The 25,006-nt window shown below is 41.1% G+C and overlaps 1 protein-coding gene across 10 annotated transcripts in view; it reads left to right on the top strand.

Moving 5' to 3' along the window:
- Positions 1 to 25,006, top strand: part of APBB2 (amyloid beta precursor protein binding family B member 2) — a 311,717-nt gene that overhangs the window by 205,332 nt on the left and 81,379 nt on the right. For 7 of the 10 annotated variants that reach the window (XM_089777852.1, XM_006129479.4, XM_075930527.2 and 4 more), the window contains 3 exons: positions 2,725 to 2,787; positions 3,185 to 3,270; positions 3,528 to 3,588. In XM_089777852.1, the coding sequence (XP_089633978.1) occupies positions 2,725 to 2,787; positions 3,185 to 3,270; positions 3,528 to 3,588 (210 nt within the window). The remainder of the gene's footprint in view (positions 1 to 2,724; positions 2,788 to 3,184; positions 3,271 to 3,527; positions 3,589 to 25,006) is intronic. The other 3 variants (XM_089777853.1, XM_006129485.5, XM_006129484.4) reach the window with 1 other exon arrangement.

Here is a 25,006-nt window from a genome sequence, read left to right as displayed (position 1 = left end):
CTTCCCCAGTACCATGAGGAAGCACCCTTCCCCAATATCATGTCCTCTGCTCCCACCACCACAGTTGAGGCCACATTAGCGAGGTAGGGGGTGGGGGTTGGAGGAGTTACTTTTTTGCATTTCACTTGTGTGGCCCCAACTGACTTTTCTGTGGGTCAGTGACCCCTGACTCAAAACAGGTTCCCCGCCCTTCTCATAAATAAAGACCTATGTGTTTGATATAATATTTTATTTAAAAATGAAGCCTGGCCAACAAACCCCCAATTGGAGCCAAGCCCCCATCTGACAGCAGCATTATAACACTCCTGTAACCGCCCCCCCTCCCGGATCCTGAGCCTATCATACACTGTAGTCCCCTATCCTGAGCCTCTCACATCCCCGAACATCCTCAGCCTTCTGCCCCAACACTTTTGCACCATCCACACACTGAAAATATGCACCATCCACACACTGCCCGTCTTACTCCCAAGCTCCCTGCCCTGAGCCCCTCACATACTCCAACCCAAACTCCTGCACTCTCACATCCACAAGCATGTGGCTTGCTTAGTACCCCAACACTGCCCAGCCTGGAGCCCTCTCCCTGACCCAGCATCCCCTTCTTCAGCACCTCCTGCATCCAAATTCCCTCCCAGACTTTGCACCTCCCACCCCTTCCCACACCCAAATCCCTCATTCCCACCCCAGAGCCCACATCCTGTCTCAACCCAGTAAGGGTATGTCTAGACTGCAGAAGTTTTTCCGAGATTCCAGAGGTATCCTGGAAAAACTCTTCTGTGTCCAGGGATTCATTTGTTCTGCTTTTTTTAGCGGAACAGCAAACACGCTCTTTCGGTAACCCCTATATTCCTCGTTCCATGAGGAATAAGGGGGCTTCCAAAAGAAGGAGATTTTCTGACATTTGGCCCAGTCTAGACAGAATCAGAAAAAAAAGTGGCAGTGTAGCCGTACCCTGAGAGTGTATAAGGGTTGGGGATAGCAAGTGATAGAGAGGAGGAGAACAGAGGGCGGGGCTTCAAGGAGGGGATGGGATTTTGGGGGAAGGATGGGACGGTAGATCTTGGCTTGTTCGGACATTTAAAAAGTGATCTTGGATGTAAAAAGGTTGGAGATCACTGTCTTAGCTCTTCCAAATCAGCCTCACTGGTTTCCTTGCACCAAATGTACATGCATACCACCTGCCCATGGGTCAGGTAATGATACATGCTACATTGAGTGCAATAAACTGAATAGTCCCCACTCTATTGCTGGGCTTCTGCCTGCATTTTCTTTTTATTCCTGGAACTTACTACATTCTTCATTTTTTCTTTATCAGTTCATTTTGGTTTTTGGTTTAAGGAAGTTTAAAGAATGTTAAGTGTATCTCTCCCTGCTTATATTCTCCTTCATAACAGAGCTATAACAGAACTCCCCTGTTAGCGCCTCTGGTCAATTAGAAGGGGACTTTTTAAAGCCCTGGCACTTCCTGAGGAGCCTTACCCACAGGAGCTGTAGGGGGTAGCTAGTTAGTCAAGTTAGTCTGTTACAGAAAAAACCAACAAATGGTCTGGTAGCACTTTATAGACTAACAAAGCATGTAGATGGGATCGTGAGCTTTTATGGGCACAGGTTAAGGTTTGATGGGTGCTAAAGGGATCAAAGCCTCTTTAACAAGCTCCCAGCCTTGCCTATCAGGCTGCTAGCCACAGCACACGGCCCTTCAAACAAATAGCCTCAGCACGGGGCCCTCCAAATAAACAGTATCTTTCAATCAAGTAGCATGTGTGCATGTACGCACACACGCACGTGCCAGCAATTTACTGAAAGTCACATAATCGCTCCTCCTTTACCTGGAAAACAGCTAAGCCAGATCTCTGCTGCTGTTACCAGTGCTACTGTGCCTACACTGCTAATTATATTCATGCTAGCTTAAGGAGAGTTGTCATGTGTATGTGTACATGAGCAGGGGAATCACACTCCTTGCCCATAGAACAGACATAACATTAAATGACTGACTTCTGGCATTCTTTGTAGAGAACTAGTGCATCTCTCAGCTTGCTGATACTGATTGTAACTGATAGATTATATAGCAATTTCCTTAGAGACTTTTGAATGACATTAGGGGTTTTATTTATTTCTTTAACAAAAAAACCCCACCTCAATACACAAGGAAGTGGTATTAGGTTGTTCAGAATTACTTTTGTTGCAAGAAGTCTGCCTGTGCTCCCTACTAATTATTTTTTACCATCCATTGTTCTTTTTTCTTCCTGTGATCTGGAAATGATTTGACTCTTATGCTGTACGTTTCCTTTTATTTCAGTGTTTCCAGTTCATGCGATATTTAGATTTAGAATACTCAACAAATGAATCCCAGACAAATAGAAATTCCATTTTTTATCTGAATTGCTATTTTTTAGCAAGCCATAGCAGTTATGGCCAGCTTTCGCATTCAGACTCATTTTGCTTGCTTGCAAGATCATAATTTAAGAATAATCTCATTGTCTGTTTTTGATTCATATTAACTCTTCCTTGTTCCAATCATTTGTTTTGGTAAGTAACTGTAGAAACATCTCCTCCTGACTCTCCCGCTCCAAATACCATTGTATAGTGGACTAACTAGTTGAAGTTTGAGGTGATCTGTTCCCTAACTCATCGTGTAAATATCAATGCTAACAACAGTGTCTTGTGTTTTTTTTTCTTTTGTTTTTATCAATGTGCTTCTTCCTGTGTGAATAATTATATGTCTAGAAACAGCCATGGAGTGATTTTGCTGTACTGAATGGGGGAAAGATTAATAGTGACATTTGGAAGGCAAGTATATTGTCAGATTTTAGAATATTTAATACTATTACCCTTGTTTTTGCATGGCAGTGGCTGTATTTTTTTTCTTCACGAATGTCATTCATAATGTAGGCCAAAGTAAATGGGTATTGCTAGGGATGTCTAGCACACAAACATGCTGCCATTTTCTGATCTTTCCACTGAGAATAGATTCAGCCTAAATTGAGAGGGTAAATATTATGTTATAAAACTAAGATGCCTGCACTGAATGAAAAATAGTTTGAAAATATATGCATGCCTTTTTCAACTTTATCCAGAAACACTCTATGCTTTTTGGCAGGGAGGATTTTATTTCCCTTTGAAATTAGAGGTAATTTGTTGTAGCACATGCCTAATAATGTACTGATAATGGTATGTTTATCTCTAGGACCTCCATGCAGCCACAGTGAACCCAGACCCCAGTCTAAAAGAATTTGAGGGAGCAACATTACGCTATGCATCTTTAAAGCTCAGGTATGTTGTTTTAAAAAATCTCCATAGAGTGGCCAACTTGAATCTGTTGTGATGTGCTATAAACTATATTGACTATAAACCCTGTTTTGTCAATATTTTTTCAGTGTTGTCTCACTGTTGCCTTGTACTCCTCTGTCTGTATCCACCTGTCGTCACCTTAGATTGTAAGCTCTTTGGAGCAGAGGTGTCTTTTTGTTCTAGGGCCCCTAAACACTTTGGTAATACAAATCACTAACAATAATATTTTTTCACAACAGAAATGCTCCACAGTCTAATGAAGATGATTCCTGTAGCATCAACAGTGATCCAGACGCCAAGGTCTGTAGGAAAATATTCAATTTGGATAGCAGTTTAGTTTGTAATTGTAAACAGAGAGCAAAGAGCAAGTTGTCTTCTTGATTTAAACTTAAATACTCAAGATGTTAGTTGAAATGGTAGTATTTTGGTCCAATTCACATTGATTGTATCTATGTGAGTATCTTAAAAGTAGGTATACACTGCACAGTAAGCCTAGACTCGGGATTCAGGCTTCAGTACAAACCTCTTTCATCTACTACATGCAGCTCTTTAAGATTTGGGGTCAATTGCAGGGGGGAGTGTTCGAACTTGAATCAAGTCAGGATACAGGATTTGAGCTCTGTTGTTTTGTGCTGTACACTCAATCTTCTTCTCCTCCTCCCTCCTCCCATCTCAGGGCCTAGGAGTCCACCGTAAGTATACCTCAATCCCATGGGCCAACCTCCTTTGTCATCTTTACTCAAGAATCTTCATTTGACTCGGGGGGGAGGGTGGGGAGAGGAGGGAGAATCAGTATTTCCGTCTTGTATGTGTTTTTACTGTTCGTGCTTGTTCGTAGGTTTTTTCTTTTCTTCTTTTGCCGCCGACATGGGTCTCTTGTTACTGGTTTTTAGGTAGGGTGATGGCAGGTGGCCTTCCTGGCAATCAGTGAATGCTGTACTTTTCTAATACATTTTTAAACTTTTTATTTAGTCAAGAAAGTTTATTGCTGTCCCTGCATCAAGTCATACAATGTCCATTTAAAATAATAAAGGTAAATATATCATCAGGGATAATTAGTCATTAGTAAGCAAACACTATTCATCAGTACAGTTGTCTATATCAGTCATTCTCTATCACTTGCTTACATCAATCTGTACTATGAATCCCTCCCTCCCTTTTCATAAGCGGTCATGTCCTTCATAAACACACTTCATAGCAACTAATTCCGCTCCCTAAGCACTGAAATACCCCACAACCAGTGAGCCCTGTGCCCATTCCCACTAGCATATCCACAAAGGGGCATATTTGTCCTCTTCCACCGGGCCATGCAAGTCCATAACGTGGAAGCAGAAAGCATCCCTGACTTCTGTTGCATGGATGCATCCTGCTCCAGCTCTGGGAGCTGCACTTTCTGGCTCATGGTACCATTCAGTTACTCCTTGCTGTCATAGAGCCATTCAGGGAAAAGTCTCACCTCTGGCTTCACAAAGCTTGTGAAGAGCATAGCAAGCCACAGTAATGTGAACAGTGTTGATGACACTGGTATCCAAAGAAGTCAGTAAACATCTCCAATAGACATTCAGTCTTCCAAAAGCACATTCAACAACCATTCTACACCTCCCAGGAATGTAGTTTTGTCAAGGCTTCTGAAATCAGGGTACAGTTTATAAGTCATACAAAAGGGGCTTGCAGGGTCCCCCAGAATAACAATGGAGGCCGTAACTCAATTTCTTATTATGCCAGTTGGAGGGACTAGTTTCCCAGCCTATCCTAAATATAGATTTGTGATAATCAAAACACCCTGGGATCATAAACTCACCCTGTGCAACCCATGTTGGCATTCATAAATCAGCCTCTCTGGTCCACAGAGGTCTGTAAAGCAATGGAGTAATACCTATTATGGTTTATATGCTTGTGCTTCTTGAGGAGGGCAAATTATTCCTATCAGTGGCCCCAGCACAGTTTGGGATCCCCATTCTCTCAAAGCCATTAATTACTTTAGGAATAATTGTTATGTCCACTACCTTCAGGGAAACCGTACACCTGATTGCCTCATGAATCTCCACAGTCATCTTTCCTACAACAATTGATTGGCAACAGACCCATGGAGGTCTGGGGTGGCCAGCATCCTCACAATGATACCTATCCACTTCTGGACCAACAGTGGTGCCCTCATGCATGAATTTTTATGCCAGAAGGTTGGGACAGTCTCCTCACAAAGATCCAGAACGTAGCTTTCTTCATATAACAGTTCTGGACTCGCTGCTGGTCATTTTGGGTTTGTATGCCAAAGTGATCATTCTAGTGTGTGCTGCAGCCCTGTACTATGAGTTCTGGTCTATATAAGTGGCTGTGTTGAGTGTCATGAACGGCATCAGTGAGTTTGATGCCTGGATAATCCTCCTCCTCTGTCAGGTGCCTTTGGTGGGTCAGAAAACACTACCAAAATGTCTGCTAGTATCTCACAGAAGTTCTGCCTGTTTTCTGACATAGGAGTGAAAGTGCAAGCAAAAGAACTTTTCAAAACAAGCCTCTTCCACGTTGCTGTTTCTGGTATCTGGGTGCACTTAGACCAAAATGTCAGCTCGGATAGGATGCATTGTTGGGTTGTCCAAACATCCCATAATGTGCATAGTGGGTGGTTAAGTTTTTCCACAGTGCACCACAGTCAACAGACTTGAGCAGCCAAATTTCATGAAGGCAGCAAGGGAGTCTAGTATGTGATTGGCATGATGTGGTCTCCATACTCCAGTGGGGACCCTGGAGCCTGGGTTTGAGTCTGAGAGAGAAAATTCTCAATGTAGGGTTAATAATCCATGTAGCTATCCAAGCCCTGGGTTCTGTAACCCAGGGTCACCTGAATTTACACTAAGCCTGGGTTTACATTGCAGAGTAGACATACTCATAAGTGCCAAGGAAATTTGCAGGACTAAATCCTCATTCAAGTGGACTGAAAATGTGGCCTTACGGATTTTGTGTGTGTTTTTTAAACAGATGAAAGCCAAAAAAACCAATGTTATGGCTGCATCTCCTCTTGACACTCCAAACATAACAACAGAGTTCTTTGGTAATACAATTAAGTTTAATGCCTTGAACTAAGGCTCTGTTGCTACTCTGTGTCTGGTATCTCCACACACTTGTGTGAATTAAGGACTGAAAGTCAACCTAAAGTCTGAAATTATTTCCTTTTGTGTTTGTCAGACCCTTTGTTGTTGTTTTAGTAGAATTTTGTTTTTTAAAAGTGTGCATGTTTGAACACAAATCTCCACACCTCTCATTTAATTATTTTGTGGGCTGTTTTGACATTCTTTACATATAAATTTTAAGGGATGCTCATGTTCTCTAATTTGAAATACAAATAATGTATATACTCTTTTCTGCTTTGTTATTAATCTACAGTGATTGGCAGGGGTAACATAAGCTTCTTACATGTTAGACTACGTCTAGACTACATGCCTCTGGTGACAGAGGCATGTAGATTAGGTACCTGGCATAGGAAAATGAAGCGGCGATTTAAATAATCGCCGCTTCATTTAAATTTAAATGGCTGCCGCGCTGAGCCAATCAGCTGTTTGTCGGGTCAGCACGGTAGTCTGGAGGCTCCGCAGTCAACATCAAAGGCATTTGTCAACCTCCCAGGTAAACCTCATCCCAGGAGGCATACCTGGGAGTTCGACAAATGCCTTTGATGTTGACCGCGGAGCGTCCAGACTACCGCGCTGACCCGACAAACAGCTGATCGGCTCAGCGTGGCAACTATTTAAATTTAAATGAAGCGGCGATTATTTAAATCGCTGCTTCATTTTCCTATGCTGGGTAGCCTAATCTACATGCCTCTGTCGCCAGAGGCATGTAGTCTAGACGTACCCTTAGTTACAGTGATACTGCCAAAGGGGGAAAGTAAACTGCGTAACCGTCTTAAAGTTTTCTGTTTCTGCGATTATTAGTCAGTAAATACACTTTGAGTTAACAGGCTGATTGTTCGTTTAAAAAGCAAGGTTTCAAAAAGAAAAATCAGTGGTAATCCTAAATTCTGACTACAGTTGAATAGGATGACAGCTGCTGCAGCAATGAGAAGCACAGGAAGTTGGTCTCTTACAGATAAATTTTACAGTAAGGAAAAGATGATGTATAACAAGGAAGAGATATTTGGACAAGTTGAATCCTGCCCCAGGTGATTTACAAAGATTAATAGTATCAGCTTGTTCTGCAGGAAAGCCTGTGGTAGTATTGCTGTAGGTCACCAAGAGGTTTTGTTTCTTCCTTCTCCTTCCCTTGCTCATTTGTCTGCTCACATAGGCTACGTCTAGATTGCAAGCCTCTTTCGAAAGAGGCTTTTTCGAAAGATACTTTCGAAAAAGCTTCTTTCAAAAAAGAGCATCTAGACTGCAACCTCTTCTTTCGAAAAAGTGAGCCACTTTTTCGAAAAAGAGCACCCAGGCAGTCTGGATGCTATCTTTCGAAAAAGCCCTGTTTGCATTCAAGAATGCCTTTTTTCGAAAGAACACTTTCGAAAAAAGGTGTTCTTCCTTGTGAAATGAGGAGTACCGCCATCGAAAGAAAAGCCACGTTCTTTCGATTTAATTTCGAAAGAACGCGGCTGTAGTCTAGACGCAGGTGAAGTTTTTTCAAAAAAAGGCTACTTTTTTCGAAAAAACCCTGCAGTCTAGACACAGCCATAGAATGCAAGCTCTATGGGACAGGAACCAGTCTTCTGTATAAATGCAGCATCTAGCACACTGTTGATGCTGTATAAATGATTAATACTAACTGAGCACTCATGTTTCTGGGATCTCCACAATGGACAAGAAAATGGACTACAAGGAATGAAGTCAGGAATATTAAGAGAAACAACTGTAGGCCCTTTACTTTCTGTATCAGATACTATCATCAGAGCTTTCTACATGGTGTGAGTGACCGCTGGCTTGTGGAGGCATTGTAATGGTGATAGTTATGCCTAAATCTCTTGTTCTACCTGTGTGACTTCATGACACTGACATGACTTTATATTTTCATAGCACCTTTCCTCCCTCAGATTCTTACAACTACATACTGTATAGACAACATCATGATAATTCACCCATCTGTGATATGAGAAGTTGGCAACCGCTTACAGCATGCTACCCAGTACAGGAACGGGAAATGTTGGCTAAGGGCTCTATGGCAAATCCTTACCCTTATTAAAAATACCTAATGGGATCACTAATGCCTGCCACATACCAGGTTTTTACAGTCTTGTCTGAAAAAATGCCACTCCCAACTCCATCATAGTCAGTTTGTGCAGAAGGATATAGGATTGAGAAAACCCTGCTTGGATTTGAAGTTGAGATTTCAGAAAGACTAGATGCATCAAACCAGCAGTTATAACACTTAAGCCTGCACTTTGGCACATTATCTGTGTCTACTTTATTACATTAAAAATCACAACTACAACTCTAATGTGTGGCAGAAAGTAGTTTGCTTCCTTTTGATTTTTAAGTGAGTTTGATATATATTTTTTTCTACTTTTGAGGAACTAAAATCCCAAACCAGACAGATTTTTACATTCTAGTTTGTTATATTGGGAGCTAACCTAAAACCTATTTCCAAAAAAAGCTAATCAGTATGTATTGTTTAAGTCTTGGTTTGACAAAGCCCTGGCTGGGTCGATTTAATTGGGATTGATCCTGCCTAGAGCAGGGGTTTGGGACTTGATGACCTTCTGAGGTCTTTTCCAGCTCTATAGTTCTATGATTCTACGATTCTGTTAAATAATAGGAGCAAAATACAAATTATAGTTTTAAACTATCTTTCTCCCCTCAACAGTTCTGAATATTGTGGGTTTTTTTCAGCAAAGAAAATTGTTTGCCACCTTGTGGTCAACCATGAAATAATTTTCTTGCAAAATCTTTTCTGTAAAGCTAGTTGCACTTCAAATAAATGTTTACTTGTATTTGATAACATTAGTGCCAGGAAAGAGCTCATAGCTGGTATTCAGGTAGTGTCTCATATAGGTAAAGCCTGTTTTAACCAAAATAGTCGGATAATCAGCATTATCAATAAACAGAAATTGTTTGTGTTTTGATCTAGGGCATAAATCCAAATGTCCGATAATTGGGAATTGGATAATTAGGGTTTACCTGCAATAAGGAAGATAGAAAAGGGGAAAAATGATTGATGAACCTAACTTGTTTATTTAAATAATAAATAAACATTGGGAATTTGGAGAGAAGGAGACAATGCTAGGCTAATCACTAGTTCAGTATATAAGATTTCGCTTCAGGGGTTTTTCTAAGATACAAATGAAAATGAATATGGCGCACATAGTGGACTGCTGCTCAAATCACAGGAACAGCATCCTTCCTAGTTAATTTAAGGCGCTATCCTACCTGGGAGGTGCTGAGGGCTCCAAACTCTAATGCTGGAGTGGGAATTGAGGTGCTCTCTCAGGAGATCAGCTGCATAGACTGTAAATTTCTAGAGGCTTAGGACTTTCTACATTATTGTAAAGTTCTACAGGGTAATATTTTCCATCATTATCATTATGCTCAGAAGGAAGGTATAGGAATGGACTCAGTGAACTGAGGGAAAGAGGGTGGTTTACACTTTGGCTCACGTTGAGTAAAAACCCTCTTCTCTCAAGTTAATATGCAAAATGTTCATCTAAAAATAGATTAAAAATGTCAGTATACTTGATATGCTAAACTTGCTTTTTGCTCCATGTTAGTTTTGCCTTTTCCTCATCAAAGAACTGTTGAGAAAAATATTGGCTACCAAGCAGACCTTCTTTACAGTCCACTTTTTAGTCTTTTTCATACCTTGCAATTGCTGTGGCTGTTGCTGTGATTACTCCAAATACAAGCCTTTCTCCCTGATTGGTTCTACTTGCTTCCACCCCATTTCTCTTTTGCAATTGTGAAAGGATGGAAGATGGTATCCGAATCTGGCCCTTAATTTTGCTGAATAGTACTTTCTGCACAGTTAGCTTCATTGAAATCAAGGAGAACTACAGCAGAAGAGTCTGGATCTCTGTGTTTGTATCAGCACTGAGCATATTGTCAGTACTTCTCAAAAGCTTAGCATTTTAATTTTCATAAGATGTGGTGACTAGTTTAGCTTTGCAAAACATTTTAGCATTATAATAAAATAATATTTTGCAAAACAGAAAGTAAATCTATAAACACCTTGCATTGTGCAGCCATATAGTAATGTAGCCAAACATTATAGAAGAAGACACAATTGAAAATGTCTTCCTCTTTTGGTATGCAGTCAGCTAGCACATAATCAATTGATTTACTTTATTTGGTGGATTGGTAATCCATATTCCACTCCAAGGAACTGGACAGAGAACTTTTGTTGAAAAGAATGCTTTTCCCTCCCACCAAACTCTTAGGTATTAGAAGAGAGGCACTATGAAATTAGGCCCTCCCTGGAAACCAGTCGGTAACAAAGGATGTGTCTATAAACTACGCATTGGGGTTAAGAGACTTGAGCTCATGGAGCTTCTGCTACCATACTATACATAGATATATATTAAGGATGTTAACTAGTGGTTAATTGACTAGTTTAGTAGTCGATGGAATTTCCTGCATCTCACATGACGATAACCTATTTGTCTCTTGAGTTCCTTTCTAACCCTATAGTTCTATAATTTTATAATTTCAAGGCCTTGTCTATACTTGCCTGGAAGGTCAAGTTAAGATAATTCCCATTACGTACCTTAATTCAACCTTTGGTACTGTCTCCACAGCGGGAGGTTGATGGGACCAAACACTCCCCTCATTCCTCCCCTTAAACAAGTACTCGAGGAGTACTAATGTCAATGGGTGCACCCTCAACATTTGATTTAGTGTGTCTTTACTAGACCTGCTAAATTGAACTTTGGAAGATTGACCACTGCAGCATCGAACTTCCTAGTAGTGAAGACGTGGCCTGAGAGCCCAGGGTTGCATGTGTGCTGTCACTATCATAGAAACTCTCTTCCTCAGATGAAGGAGTGATAGTAGGGATTCGTGGTCCATGACAAGGATGAATTTCCTCCCATATTGACATTTTAAAAATTTCTTCACACCCTATACCAGACTGAAAGTCTCTCTGATTTTCTTATGCATAGTTACATTCTGTCACTGTGAAAGACTTTGAGGTAAATTCTGTGGATCTTCCACTGCCATTTGGCATAGTGTGCCATTTAACCATCCCAGTTTCGTGTGTGAAAGCAGGAATGCTAACTTGATCGACAAGGGTTGGTTAAATCATGTAAACATGCTACCTGATGTGATTAATTATTTTGCTTCCAAGGAAGTGTGTTTTTTTGTTTGTTTTTTTTTATCACTTATGTGATCAGACTCACTTTTGACCAGTTTTCAGTAAAGCACAGTAATGCAGTTGCTAGGTTTGGTACAAATTGGTTAATGTAGTTGATAAATCCTAGAAATGATCTAAATTGTGACACATCGTTTGGTTGTGAAGATTCCAGGGCTGCTTTAATTTTCTGAGATTTAAGTAGGTCTTGTGCATCACAATTGTTTCCACTGTAAGCTTACCAAGTCTTTGAGAGATTTCCGTTTTATGCAATTGTCTCGTAACCCATTTACTTCTACGCATTTTAATACCTTTTTCAGGGTTTCCAGATGTTCATTGTTGCTTTCACCAGTCACAATAATGTCATCCAAATCTATATTCTTAGACTACCTTGCAAAATATGGTCGCTTGCTCATTGCCATAAGCAGGAAGTAAAGCAATGCCAAACACTAACTTGTACTGGTGCAGTTGCTTTTGTGTATTGATTGTGAGGTATACCTTCCCCAGGGGGTGGGGAACCTTTTTGGGGTCAGGGGTCGCTGATGCACAGAATACTCAATTCAGGGGCCGCACACAAGTGAGAAGCAAAAAACAAAACAAAACAAACTGTCACCGATGTGGCTCCTGATTGAGAAGAAGAAATAAATTCCTCACATTCCCCTCCCACACCAAAATTTGGATTTTGTTGCTCCAGACTCACAGAAGGGTGTCAGGGACTAGAGTACCAGCACAGGCTCCCCAGTGCTGGGGGAGAGGGCGGAGATCTGAGCCCAGGGGCCAGATCCAAGCAAACTGGGGGCCACATTGGGACCTGGGCCTTAGATTCCCCACCCCGCCTTAGACTGTCCCTCAACCTCCATCTGTAGATAGTCTCCGACAAATCAGTTTTGCTGAATCATTGTTCCACTGCCAGTGTATCAGACATGTCTTGAATTCAAGGCAGAGGGCATTTTTCAACTTTCAGTAAATGTTTTATGATGACCTTAAACTTTCTACACACGCTTACCTGCACTGCATTATTTTACACTTGAAATGATGGTAGTTCCCCAGTTGCTCTAGGTCACTTTTGAAGGCATGTATTCTTTTTCTAGATGTTCCAGTTCAACACGGACCTTTGATAGATGCTGTAAGAAACAAGTCAAACTTTGTGAAATCTGATCTATGCCTTCTCAGCTAGGATTATTTTAGCCATTAAGTGTTTACTGCCCAGCTCTTTTAGTGGGGGCCACTGAAAGTGACTGCAACATTTTTTAATATATTTTTGGTTTTTTCGATCCAAAGGAACTTAATGTGACCATTCACAGCTCCACCAGGGTTCCCCCCACATACACACATACTTACTTGTCAGTGACATAAAAGTCTAATAAACAGTGCTTATTGTTTTACTCCACATTTACTTGTATCATTTCAGCTGGCATTATCTTTTCTCCCATGTAGGTTTTTAGCAACATTGGTTTCTCCCTTAGTTTGGTATCTTTAAAACATTTTTCATACTCTGAACGTGAAATAAGTCACTGAGGAGCCTGTGTCTAATTCAATTGTGATTGTTTTTCCTGAAATCCATAGTTTCAAACAGATTACTGACTTATCATTTTCGCGCAGACTCTATGTGTCTGAGCTGGCTTCTCCACTCTCACAGCATTCAGTATGATTTCTAGCATCAGATGGCCTGGTCACATGTCTTTGTAGGGTCACAGGAGAAGTATGACTTTCACAGTTCATTGTCCTGAGTACTGAGCCATTACACTCCTTGAGTACCACTAAGGGCCCTGACTTAGCCTGGCTAGAGTAGAAAATGGGTTCTACTTTATATTTCTAACTTGAAATACAGGAATGAGCTATGCATGCAAATAGCATATACACATTCAGGAGATTACAAGCTTTGCAATGATAGATTTCATGTAATATTTTGCATAAAACATATTTCAGTTAGGCATGTTCATATTCAAAAGCATATTTCCATAAAGATTTTGGGGATTCAACATCACAAAATTGCCTAGGGAAGTTGTGGAAGCTCCATCATTGGAAATTTCTAAGAGCTGGTGAGACAAACACCTGTCAAAGATGGTCTAGAAAGATGATGCTTGGTCCTGCCATGAGTTCAGTGGACAGAATTGATGACCTCTAAATGTCCCACCCCTTTCTATAAGTCTGTGAAAAGGAGGGGTCAGATTCTCCCTTAAGGCCCTTAACCAATGATCTAGTCACTAGGCTGTTTGGCCACTGAATGCTCTGTCATTGCATATTTTGTACAAAGGTTGAGCAATGCTTAGTGTACTGTATACCATCACAGTAGCGTCTTAATTTTTTATCCACAAAAGAAGTCCCTCCTTCTGCTTCCAGTCATAAGATGAAAAGTACAGATATTTTATTAGAAAGTAGCAGATTTTGATTACTCATTGGTTGCATTGGAAATATTGACTGGAACCGAAGAAGCTGCCAGTGTCCCTGCCAGCTCTCAATCTCTCTAGCTTTCAGAGAGTGACAAAGAGTGCAGTGTCTAAATTGTTTGCTTCAGTATTTGGCTGTCTGCCATTAACAGAATTAGGGTACATTCCCTGCCTAAGATACTGCAGGGAAATAATGCAGCTGCTCAAAAGTGTTCTGTCTTCAAAAGCACTTTTTAGAAATAGTAAATTTAAGTGCTAAAAATATATTGTTATAACAACTAAGAAGCAGTGAGTAGGCACCTTTCCTTGTTGTGCATTTGGCCTTATGGAGGATATGCATTTGCTCACTCATTTCTTGCATGGTAATCAGTATTTTATAGTGACCTCAAATGATATTATATATGATGATAATTATGTTGTGATATGATATAGTGCAATACTGATTTCCATATACGGTACCAAGGAATACATTTAATAATTATATTTTAAAAGTGAATTATGAAATATGATTCCTCCTTCAGGAAATTAAGAGTTTTTAAGAGAAACATTAACTTAAATGTAGGATTTTAAAGGATTTTATTTAATGTTTATATTATAATGATGCCAAAAGGCCTTCAGTAAAAGCAGAGCATCTCTGTGCTAGTTGCTGTACAAAGATGGACCCAAACTTGCACTCAGTGTTATGCACACAAACTCTTGTCCTTGCATGGAGCCACACTGAAGTAAAGTATGACATTTCATTCAGGATAGTGATCATAGAGGCAAAAAATCCATTCTCCAAAGAGTTTACAATTTAAGAGACTTTTTTGGGGAGAGGGGGAGTTGAAAGGTTTCGGGTTACCTTTTTTCCTCTCATATTTGGTAACTCTCACCTCAGTTTCTTGAGCTTTTCCTATATATTTGAGTTATCAAACTAGTGATCCTTTTAGGGCTAGATCCTGTGAAGTGCAGGGTACCCTCATCTCTCAGAAATACCTTATTACCACTATGGTATTTCTAGATTGCCCATCACTCTGTGAGATCAGGCCATAAATGAATGAGGGGGAAGGCATTGAATTAAGTCCTGACTGAAACACATTTGTAAAAATACTCCTCGCAAACAGAGAATAAAAACTGTCTTAAAATTCATCTACAATAAGAGAGGCTTGCCACGTCTGCAATGCATGAATTTATTATCTAAGTTATTATCATTCACTAGCAAGTGTTTTTCCTGATCAAGATATATTGTATAAAGGGCTTGCATTGTTCTGCTGCATTTCCAAAGACATGGAAATCGTTAAAATGAAATATGAGAATCTTAACTCTTGAAAGATGAAAAACCTGGGTGGCATATATCTAAAGGTGTTTATATGTACTGCAAAGTTTCCATTTCTTTTTTTGCCAGTGGCGGCTGTTGGGGAAAAATAAAACTTAAAATACTGGTCACATTGGCTTTATGGGCATATGAATAGAGATCTTGTAGGTCAAATGCTACACTTTGCCCTGAGGAGATGCTGAATTGCTGATGAAGATGGGAGCTATCATACGTACTTGATCATAAGCCTGCTCATTCATAAGCCAATCCTTCCAAGTTTAAAAAAAAATTGTTAAAATCTCAATGACCTGTTCATAAGCCAACTCTATATTGGTGCTTTTAAAACTTCCAGTCCCAGCTTGTCCGCATAAGCTGCTAGCATGTATGTTTACCTAGCGTGTCTGCAGGCATGGAGTCCTGCAACTTCCAGTGTCTGTGATTTGTCGTTTCTGGGCAACAGAAGTGGTGGGAAGCGGCAGCCAGCACATCCCTCTGCCTGCCCCACTTTCACAGGTGTCATTATCTGGGAATAATGAACAGCAGCCAGTGGGAGCTGGAGGGCTTTGTGTCTACAGACTCTGCAAGCAAACAAATGTCCTGGCGCGCCAGCGGATTACTCTAACAGGCTGGGAGCTGAAGTTTGCTGACCCCGATTGTAGAGGATGACATGTTAGGTCAGCACTTGCTTCTTAAAAAATATGTGCTAAAATTTTATTTGTATTTAAATTGTGTCCACGTGAAATGTAACTCTTCTACCTCACAAAATGCTAAGCCTTACAAGACAGTCAGAAAAAGTACAATGAATGATAGCACTATGGCACTAGTGTCAGTCTGCTACTGTGTGATTTGATCTCTTCATACATGTTGGCCACTGGGCCTCCTAAATCTCTAGACTATCTGAAAATAGGGTTGCCAGGTGTCCGGTTTTGAACACTGGGTGCCCAGTCCGGTTATTTGAGCTTTCTATCTGGGAAACAAATTGAGAAAATACCGGACATATAAATGCCCGGACATATAAATGCCTGGACTAATTACCGTGTTTTAGTGTATATAACCCACACTCATGTATAACCCACCATTTTTCTTTGCTGTTTAAAAAAAAACCTTAGATTACTGCGGACGTGTATAACCCGCAGGTTCTATAGGCTAATTCACAATAATTGCAAATACAAGCGGGGAACGGAGAGCACAGCGCAGGCAAGCTGGCCAGCCTATGGGAGGGGAGCCCTTCCTGCAGTAGAGTGGAGCTAACCCAATTCTAATGGGTAAAAATAAACTTGTATACCCAGCAGACATGTATACTCAGCGGAGGAGGAGGGGGTGGGGTTTGTAAAAACGTGTATAACCCATGGGTAAGAGTTGTCTTATTATCATGAGTGTCAGTACATAGATGCGTACTGCCTGGCTGGTAGTCACACTCTCACTGTGTGAGCATGTCTACCAGCCAGGCAGTATGCAACTATGCAGTAGAGAGGAGGGGGGCGGGGGCAGGATGGAATCCCCAGGGCCAGACCCTCTTGCATGCCCCTGATCAACCCTGGCCAGCCCCGTTCCTCCCGAACCCCTCCCGGCCAGCCCCGCTCCCTGCCGGCCGGTTCCCCCCTGCCCAACCTTGCTCTCTCCAAACCCCTCCCAGCCAGCTCTGCTTCCTGCCGGCCAGTTCCTTCCCCTGATCTCCCCCGGCCAGCCCCACTCACCGCTAGCTGGTTCCCCCCCCTCCAGGCCAGCCCTGCCCTGCCTAACCACCTCCCGGCCAGCCCTGCTTCCCGCCATCTGGTTCCTTCCCCCATCTCCCCTGGCCAGCCCCTCATGACCCCCTCCTGGCCAGCCCTGCTTCCTGCTGGCTGTCTCCCCCTCCCCCCACTTCCTGCTGGCCGATCTCCGCTGGCCAGCCCCGTTCCCCCTGACCTCCTCCCAGCCAGCCCTGCTCCCCTCCCGGACGGTCCCCTCCCCCATCTGAGATCAAGCATGTCCGGTATTTTTTTGAAATCATGTGGTAACCATATCTGAAAATATAATGTGCAGAATCAATACAATCCTCAATAAAGTTTTTTAAATAGCCTGTTATTGCCCCAGATATGCCAATCCGCAGGGGTTCTTTGAAATAAACAAAAAACAATTGTAATTTGACAGAGATAAAGCAAGTGACGTTCCTCTGTAAAGTTCTACAAAATCTATACATTATTTTCTTAATATTTTCATAGTAGTATTTAAAATGAACAATGGGTGAAATCAAAAGAAAACGGTCTTCTTATGATGCATCATTTAAACTTAAATTTGTTGAATGCAGAAGCAAACAATAATTGTGCTGCTGCTCGTGAATTCTATATCAATGAGAAGCAAGTAAGCGAATGGTGAAAAAAATAAAATAACACTAAAAGACATGCTAAGAAGCAAGAAAAATTGTCCAACAAGGTGCACTCCATTTCTTGGGCTGGAGAAATATCTCAGTGTTTGAATTGTTGAATGTCGACAAAATGGGTACCTTGTCACTAAAACTGGAATTCATCTCAATGCTCTGCAAATATCAAAAGATGACAAATACAAGTCAAAAAAGCCATCAGTGTTTGTCGCATCAGTGGGTTGGTGTTATTCACTTCGTCAACCGTCTGTCTTTGGCAGCGAACAAAGATAGTACAATAGCTGCTGAGAGACCTGAAAGAAAAAATCGAATCTTTCCAAAGATTTGTTATAATACATCGAAAGGAATTTGAATTTGAGTTATCACAAATAGGAAACATGGACAAAACACCGATGACATTTGATCTCCTGAGCAACAGAACAGTAACTAGTGTGAGTAAAAAAATAGTTTTAATTAAAACTACTGAGCATGAAAAAAATCCATTTTACAATGGTTTTATCATGTTTGGTCAAAGGAACAAAGCTCCACCCTAGGTGGTGGGTGTTTTTTTTTTTTTTTAAAGAAAAACCTTGCCTAAAACCTTTTAAATTTCTTGGGGGTCGTCATATGTGCACATGAAGATGGATGAAAGTGGGACTATTGAATGAATGGAAACAGTGTAGAATAAGAGACCACTTCTCAAGAAACCTTCTATGCTTGTTTGGGATGTGTTCAGGGCACGTAGGATAGATGAGGTGAAATGTGGCCAAAATGAAAACTACTTTGGCTGTAATACCTGGAGGTTTACCTTCTGTTCTACAACCGCTTGATGTGTGCCTGAACAAAGCCTTTACACAGACAGGACATGCAAAATGTGGTCTGACTAGATGTGCTCAGGCATGGCAAAGTTGACAAAAGATGGGAATTTTATGAAGTCCGAAATCAATCTGGTTGCCCAGTGGGTCACAGATATGTGGGAGTCCATTTCCTTGGTAATGTGAGAAAAATCATTTCAGAAATGCTGTATCAGCAGTGTGCTTGGTGGGTCAGAAGACACAATGGAGGCTGATAAGGAAGCTGAATCTGAGGATGACATTGCTGACATCTACGATGACAATATAGGAGCTGCTATGACTGAAGCTGAGTTTAATGAACTGGTGTCAGAGGGGTAGCCATGTTAGTCTGTAACTGAAAAAACATAAACAACGAATGGTCCTGTGGCACCTTAGAGACTAACAAACAATGTATATGAGCTTTCATGGGCACAAGCCACAGAATTTGAAGGGTTTTAAGACTTTAAGCGCATTAGGATGATATGAGATGTTAAAACATTTGACAGTAATTTTGAAGGTATATGAATACATATTGGTTATAACAGGTGTTTTGTTAGATTGCATTAAAATAAATCTGCTAAAACATTTGTGTGTTTCTTTCTCCTACTTTTAAAATACAGCAGAATCCACAGCATGGTCAGTTCCCAGCCCAGGAGGGCAAACTGCTGGCATGCTGGGATGTTTGTATACTTGAAGCGTCTTTAGGCACAGAGCCTCTCAGCTCCCATGGAATGCTTTTCACTCTTCCCAGCCAATGGGAGCTGCAAGAAGTAGCTCAGGCCAAGGGACATGCTGGCTGCCACTTCCTGCTACTCACATTGATCTGGAACTGTGAACAGCACCTACTGGGAGCTGAAAGGCTCCATGCCTGCAGACATTCCAGAGACATAAAATGTCCCAGTGTGCCAGCAGTTTGCCAACTTCCTCCTCCCCCTATTTTTAAAAAAAATGGTAAAACACAATGACGCATTCATAAACTGACCCCCATTCTTTACTCCTCATTTTTTACAGAAAAAAATCTGGCTTCTGATCGAGTATGTATGGTAGTTAAGCTGTTGTTTGGCTAGAGATATGCTAGCTATTGCTGAATCAGAAAGGTCTCACATAGTGAATAGGCTTTTGACTGGGGCTGTCAAGCTATTAAAAAAATTAATCGTGATTAATTTTTTTAATTGTGCAATTAATCGCACTGTAAAACAATAATTAGTAGACTACCTATTTAAATATTTTTGGATGTTTTCTACTCTTCTAATATATTGATTTCAATTACAACACAGAATACAAAGTGTATAGTGCTCACCTTATATTTCTTTTTTATTACAAAACATTTACTGTTTAAAAAAAACAAACCTTCAGTTCACCTCACTGATATATTGTAGTGCAAATTCTATCGTGAAAGCTGAACTTAAATATTTCTATATAATCAATATATTTGTGTCCTATTCAGAAGAGTCCTTTTTTAGCTCAGGGCATGTCTAAACTACATCCCTCATTCGAAAGAGGGATTTAAATTAGGCAGATTGAAAGTGCAAATGAAGTGGGGATTTAAATATTCCACGCTTCATTTGCATAATCACATCACAGCGTTTTTTCGAAAAAGGGTATTTCAAAAGTGAAACTGCCATCTCACCCAAATGAGGAGTACAGGATCTTTTGAAAAAGGGTGGGTTTTTTTGTTGTTGTTTTTTTTTAAAGAACCGCATGTAGACCGTGGTTTCACTTTTGAATACTCTTTTTCAAAAGCGCTGTGATGCGATTATGCAAATGAAGTGTGGAATATTTAAATCCCTGCTTCATTTGCACTTTCAATCGGCCTAATTTACATCCCTCTTTCAAAAGAAGGATGTAGTTTAGACAAAGCCTCTGTCCCAGCAGGGCCAGCCCGAGCCCTTTTGGTGCCCTGGGCCCGGGCGCGCGGCACCACCCCCAGGCGCAGGGCACATGTGCGGGCCCACCCATGGGGTGCAGGCCGGCCCCCCCAAGGTGCGCGGCCCCCGGGGCGCTCGGCGCGTGCCCGGGCCGGTCATGGCTGCTGGCGCGCAGCCCGGGGCCCACCCCCAGGGGGAAGGGCGCTGCAGGGCCGGCGCTGCAGGGCCGGCACTGCGGGAGCCAGGCTCACGGCTCCTGATGGCAGATTTAAGGGATGCTGCACGCTCCTTACAGCTGCCATCAGGCGCTCCTCATTAGTTGGCGCCCTGGGCAGCTGCCCGGCTCGCCCATGCCTCCCTCTGGCCCTGTGTCCCAGCTGCAGTCGGCACAGGGCCGGAGGGGGGTAGACTCTGGTGTGGGCAATGCAGAGTTTGAGGGGGGGCTCAGCCCCCAACTGCAGGTGGCATAGGGCTCAGGGGTGGGGTCAGTACCTGGCCTGGAGGGGGGGGGTAGACCTCACCACGGGCTGTGCAATGTTTGGGAGGGGGGATTCAGCCCCAGAATCAGATGTATGAGAGGGTCAGTCCCAGCCCCAGGAGGCAAAGAGAGGGTGGCTTGAGTGAAGGTTACCTGGGAGGGGAGAGGGTCGGGTGTCAGGATCTTTGCTGCTTGTTTATTTCTCTGTTGGAGTAGGGAGGGCTTCAGGGTTTTAGGGTTTTTTTTCCTTTCTGGCTGCTGCTTGTTTCCATGCACCCTCTGGTGGCGGTTTGCATTACTGCGCCTTACCAGAGAGAGCAGCTAATGTGTTAATTTTTTTTAACACGTTAATTCTTCCTTGTGTTAATCGCAGACATTAAGGCCCACTAATTGACAGCCTAACTTTTGACCAATGAATTCTTTTTAACATGAAAGAACTCTGTTATAAATGTACCTATGTCAGCAGTTAATAACTGTAATTGTCTAACCAGGTAAATAAAAGGTATTTGATTTTAAAATAAGTGATTTTCTGGATCCCTGTAGCCTAAGTGTATTTGATTTTCTTTTTACATTTTAAAACATTTAAGCAGTTCTCCATGTACCTTAGTTGATGGAATAATTATAGTGTAATATTTGGTATCACTTCTCATAGAGTTGTATATTGTACTTTTTTTTTCTTGGTTTAACCAATTTTTGCACAGAAAGAAAGAAAAAAATCTGACTTTTAACTAAGAAATATGCCATCAGGCTCTGTGTTTCATGACTTTTGTGTGTAAGCTTACTTCTAGACCAGCACCACTGAACTCTTTATTTATGAAAAAACAAGGATGAGTCCCGTGGCACCTGAATGACTAATGGATTTATTTGGGCATAAGCTTTTCTGGGTCAAAGGCATCTTTGGTAACCAGAAAACATCAGAAGTAAGAAACCAAAATATGGCCTTTTTCGGCCCTTCAGGGGACAGCATGTGTGGAAAGTGGTACTTGCCATTCTGCAAGACACTGAGGAGTTGGGAGAGGAGAACTGTAATATATTTCTTGACCTGGTTCTTGACTGCTGAACAGCTAGTTTGCTGCATTCCAGCTCTGGGACTAAGGGGAGAGAGGAGCGGGGACAGAATGCACATCAGGCGATTTATGGCTCTCCAAAAGTGCTGGGAGGGAGTGGGAGTAGTAAGAAGTGCAGGGCTGCAGTGCCCCAGTGTGCAAAGAGGCATGTCGGGGAGATGGACAGAAAGGAGGTCCGTGAGCCACAGGTGGAGTCCCATTGATCCGGAGGTGTCTCACAGGCCACAACTTGCCTCATTTCATACAAGAGATCAATCAAGTCAGTTCTGCAACATGTCTAGTCTGTCAGCTCTGGCATTGAGCTGACTTAGGTTGATCGTGATCTGTTTTATATATATAGATTCACCATGTTGCAGCTATGGAGTGAGCTTGTCAGATGATATTATATGTCTTAATTATTTACAGTAGCTTGTGCTGTCTGTCTAAAATATACCAGGTTGTCATCTTCTCAAGTTTTTTGAGAAAAGTTTGGGAACCACTTTTTGGCATCACACCCCCTTTTTGATTTTTGAAAAACCTTCACACGTACCTCCTCCCCCCCAAAAAATAGCAGCAAAACTTGTTGAGCAAAACAGAAAGATTGCCCTTTTAAGAGCAGAGCAGGCATTGTCCTTTTAAGGCAGACATTTTTAAATCTGCCTGAGCTGCGCATGTTCCAGCAGATGCCCAAGCAGGCAGACAGACCAGGCTCTTTCTTGGGGGGTGATTGCTGGGGAGGGGAACTGGGTCACCTTGCGCCCCCCTCCCCTGGAATTTCTTCACCCATCCTCCAAAGGGAACCCATGTGGTAGAAAGAGCAGGGATTTTTTTTAGAGACCAGTTGGTGTCTGGAAAACTTGGGAAAACATTTTTAGGGGTTTCTACTTATACTTTACAAATAATCACTTGTACTGCATACAAGCACTGTATAAACAGTATATGATTAATTCTCACAGCTCCCCCCTGCTTTGAGGTGGGTATGTATAAATTACTTGTGTTTTACTTTGGGGGACAAGATGGAGATATTAAGCAATTTGCCCACAATTGATGGCAGAGCTAGATTACAACTCAAGATTTTCAGACTCCAGTCCCAAGACCTGTTCATAAGGAGCCTGATCAAAAACCCATGGAAATCAATGCACAGTGACTGACTTCATTAGGCTTTGGAGCCTGTCCTAGACTTTACTACAGAATATGTGATGATACTGTAAACAACAATGTTTCTAAAGAGAAGGGGTAAAATCCTTCACTAGGGTCTCTGTTGAAGTCAGTTGGAATTTTGCCATTAACATAAATGGAGTCCACATTTCACCCAGGGTTTTCCAAAGTTTTCTGTTATGCATGGTAGCTTTAAAATGAAATGCAACAGTACTAGATATATGCTGTAGATTGATCATGTATAATTTTATGTCAGTCAAATTTCACTATAACACACAAGAAAAATTAGTTAAATAGCGTTAAAATAATATAAGAAAAATGTATAATGGTAAATAAAAAACACATTTTTTTTCTGAGAAAAGGCACAGTAGTTATTCTGAGAGGTAAACTAGGCCAGGTCAGCCCCAGGTGGAATTATAGTGCTGACCTCCTCTAGCTACCTCATGGTGAATATTACAACTGCCTTCTGTCTGTTTAGGATTTTGCAGGAAGATAACGATCTTGCATTTATTACCTCACTATAAAAACATCTTTTTAAGTAGTGAAGACAAAGCCTCAAATTTTGACCTTCATAGGATTTTCTGTTCCTCAATATGGAGACCAGAGATAAGGATGAAGAGATTATTTTGCCATTTCTTCTTAAAACACCGGTGTCAGTTCCGATGTCTGCCCTCTTTTGTGTAATTCTGATTTATGCACTAGTTGTTTTTCAAATATACCAACAAATAAGAATTCTAGGAATAAAATGTTTTGATGAAGTGGCACCATCAGGTTCATCTGCACTGACAGAGCTGATTTTATTTTCTGTTGCTTCAGTTCACCTCCAGAAACAGAAAAATACTAAATTTCAAACCCAGAGCCACTTCTGCCATCCAGCACGTAGTTTGTGCATAAAGAGAAGTGAGAGATTCTGCAGTGCCCTTGATAGGACCAATGGGTTAACAACTCAGAAAGGAAGTTAAATATTTAACTTTCTAGGAGCTGCACATTCAGTTTATTATAGTGGTTATTGTACAATATCTGCAAAGCCTGCATGTTCATACTCTTACAGGATTTAGTTCAAATTGTCAGTATTTTAAAAAAGGATGTGACACAATTCCTGAATTGTAAATCAATGTTCTCATGGTTTGTAGCATCTGTACTTGTATATGATGAAGGCATTTCTTTTGCAACACTCATAATATGAACTGTGGTGGAAACTTGTGAATGGAAAGAGGAATGTGCTTTTTGAGTCTGGAATTTCAGTGTTAAGCAATTAAGAATTTTAATGTGATAAATCTGTCAGGGTATTTCTCTCAGACAAGGGTTTGCAGTGCAGTCTATGCCTATCAGTTATAAGAAAGTGTTCATGTGTGCTTTAATGCATAGCATCATTATTTTTTCTTTATAATTAGGCTTTGATAATCACTAATATTTTCTTCTTAATTCAATACAAACTTTCTTATTATGTTTCATTCTATGTTATTGGTATGTATGATCTCATGCAACCGTTCTGTTATAGGCTCCTAGGCATGTTACTTGCTTCCTCTAAGCCTACATCAATATAATTTTTTTTTAAATTATAAATAGAAGGAGGATAAGTGGCATCTTCTGGAGTGTGCTGCCTGAATCAGAAATGGTTAATTTTGTGACCTAAATACTTTGCCTATGTCTGTTCAGTGTTCTTTGGTAAAATGACTTGTTAAATAATGTAATGACATATGCAGAAAAATCCTGTGTAAGAGAAGTAATCCTTTAAAAAAAGATATGAAGGGAAATTGAGAATATTAAGCTTGATGTCTTGGGTGATCTTAGAAATAAAGAAGCTGTGAATAGTCCTAGTTTTGTTAATGACATGAGAGATCAATGATGTGTTCTGAGTATGTAAACATTCATACTGGATTTTGTGTGTATTTGATTAAATCAAATTCATTTGTATTTCTAGAACATGCATCACTGTGGCATTGTCTCACACATACATTCCAGTCTTCATTTCATTTTCATTTATAAGGAAGTTCTCTTCTACCCCCGTCTAATCTAGTCTGTATTGTCAGAGGATCAGGCCAGAA

This window comes from Pelodiscus sinensis, chromosome 4 (genome assembly GCF_052426305.1).
Source record: "Pelodiscus sinensis isolate ZL-2025 chromosome 4, ASM5242630v1, whole genome shotgun sequence".
Lineage (NCBI taxonomy): Eukaryota > Metazoa > Chordata > Testudines > Trionychidae > Pelodiscus > Pelodiscus sinensis.
The sequence above is the reverse complement of the archived record's forward strand: the minus strand, read 5'-3'. Positions and strand labels throughout refer to the sequence as shown.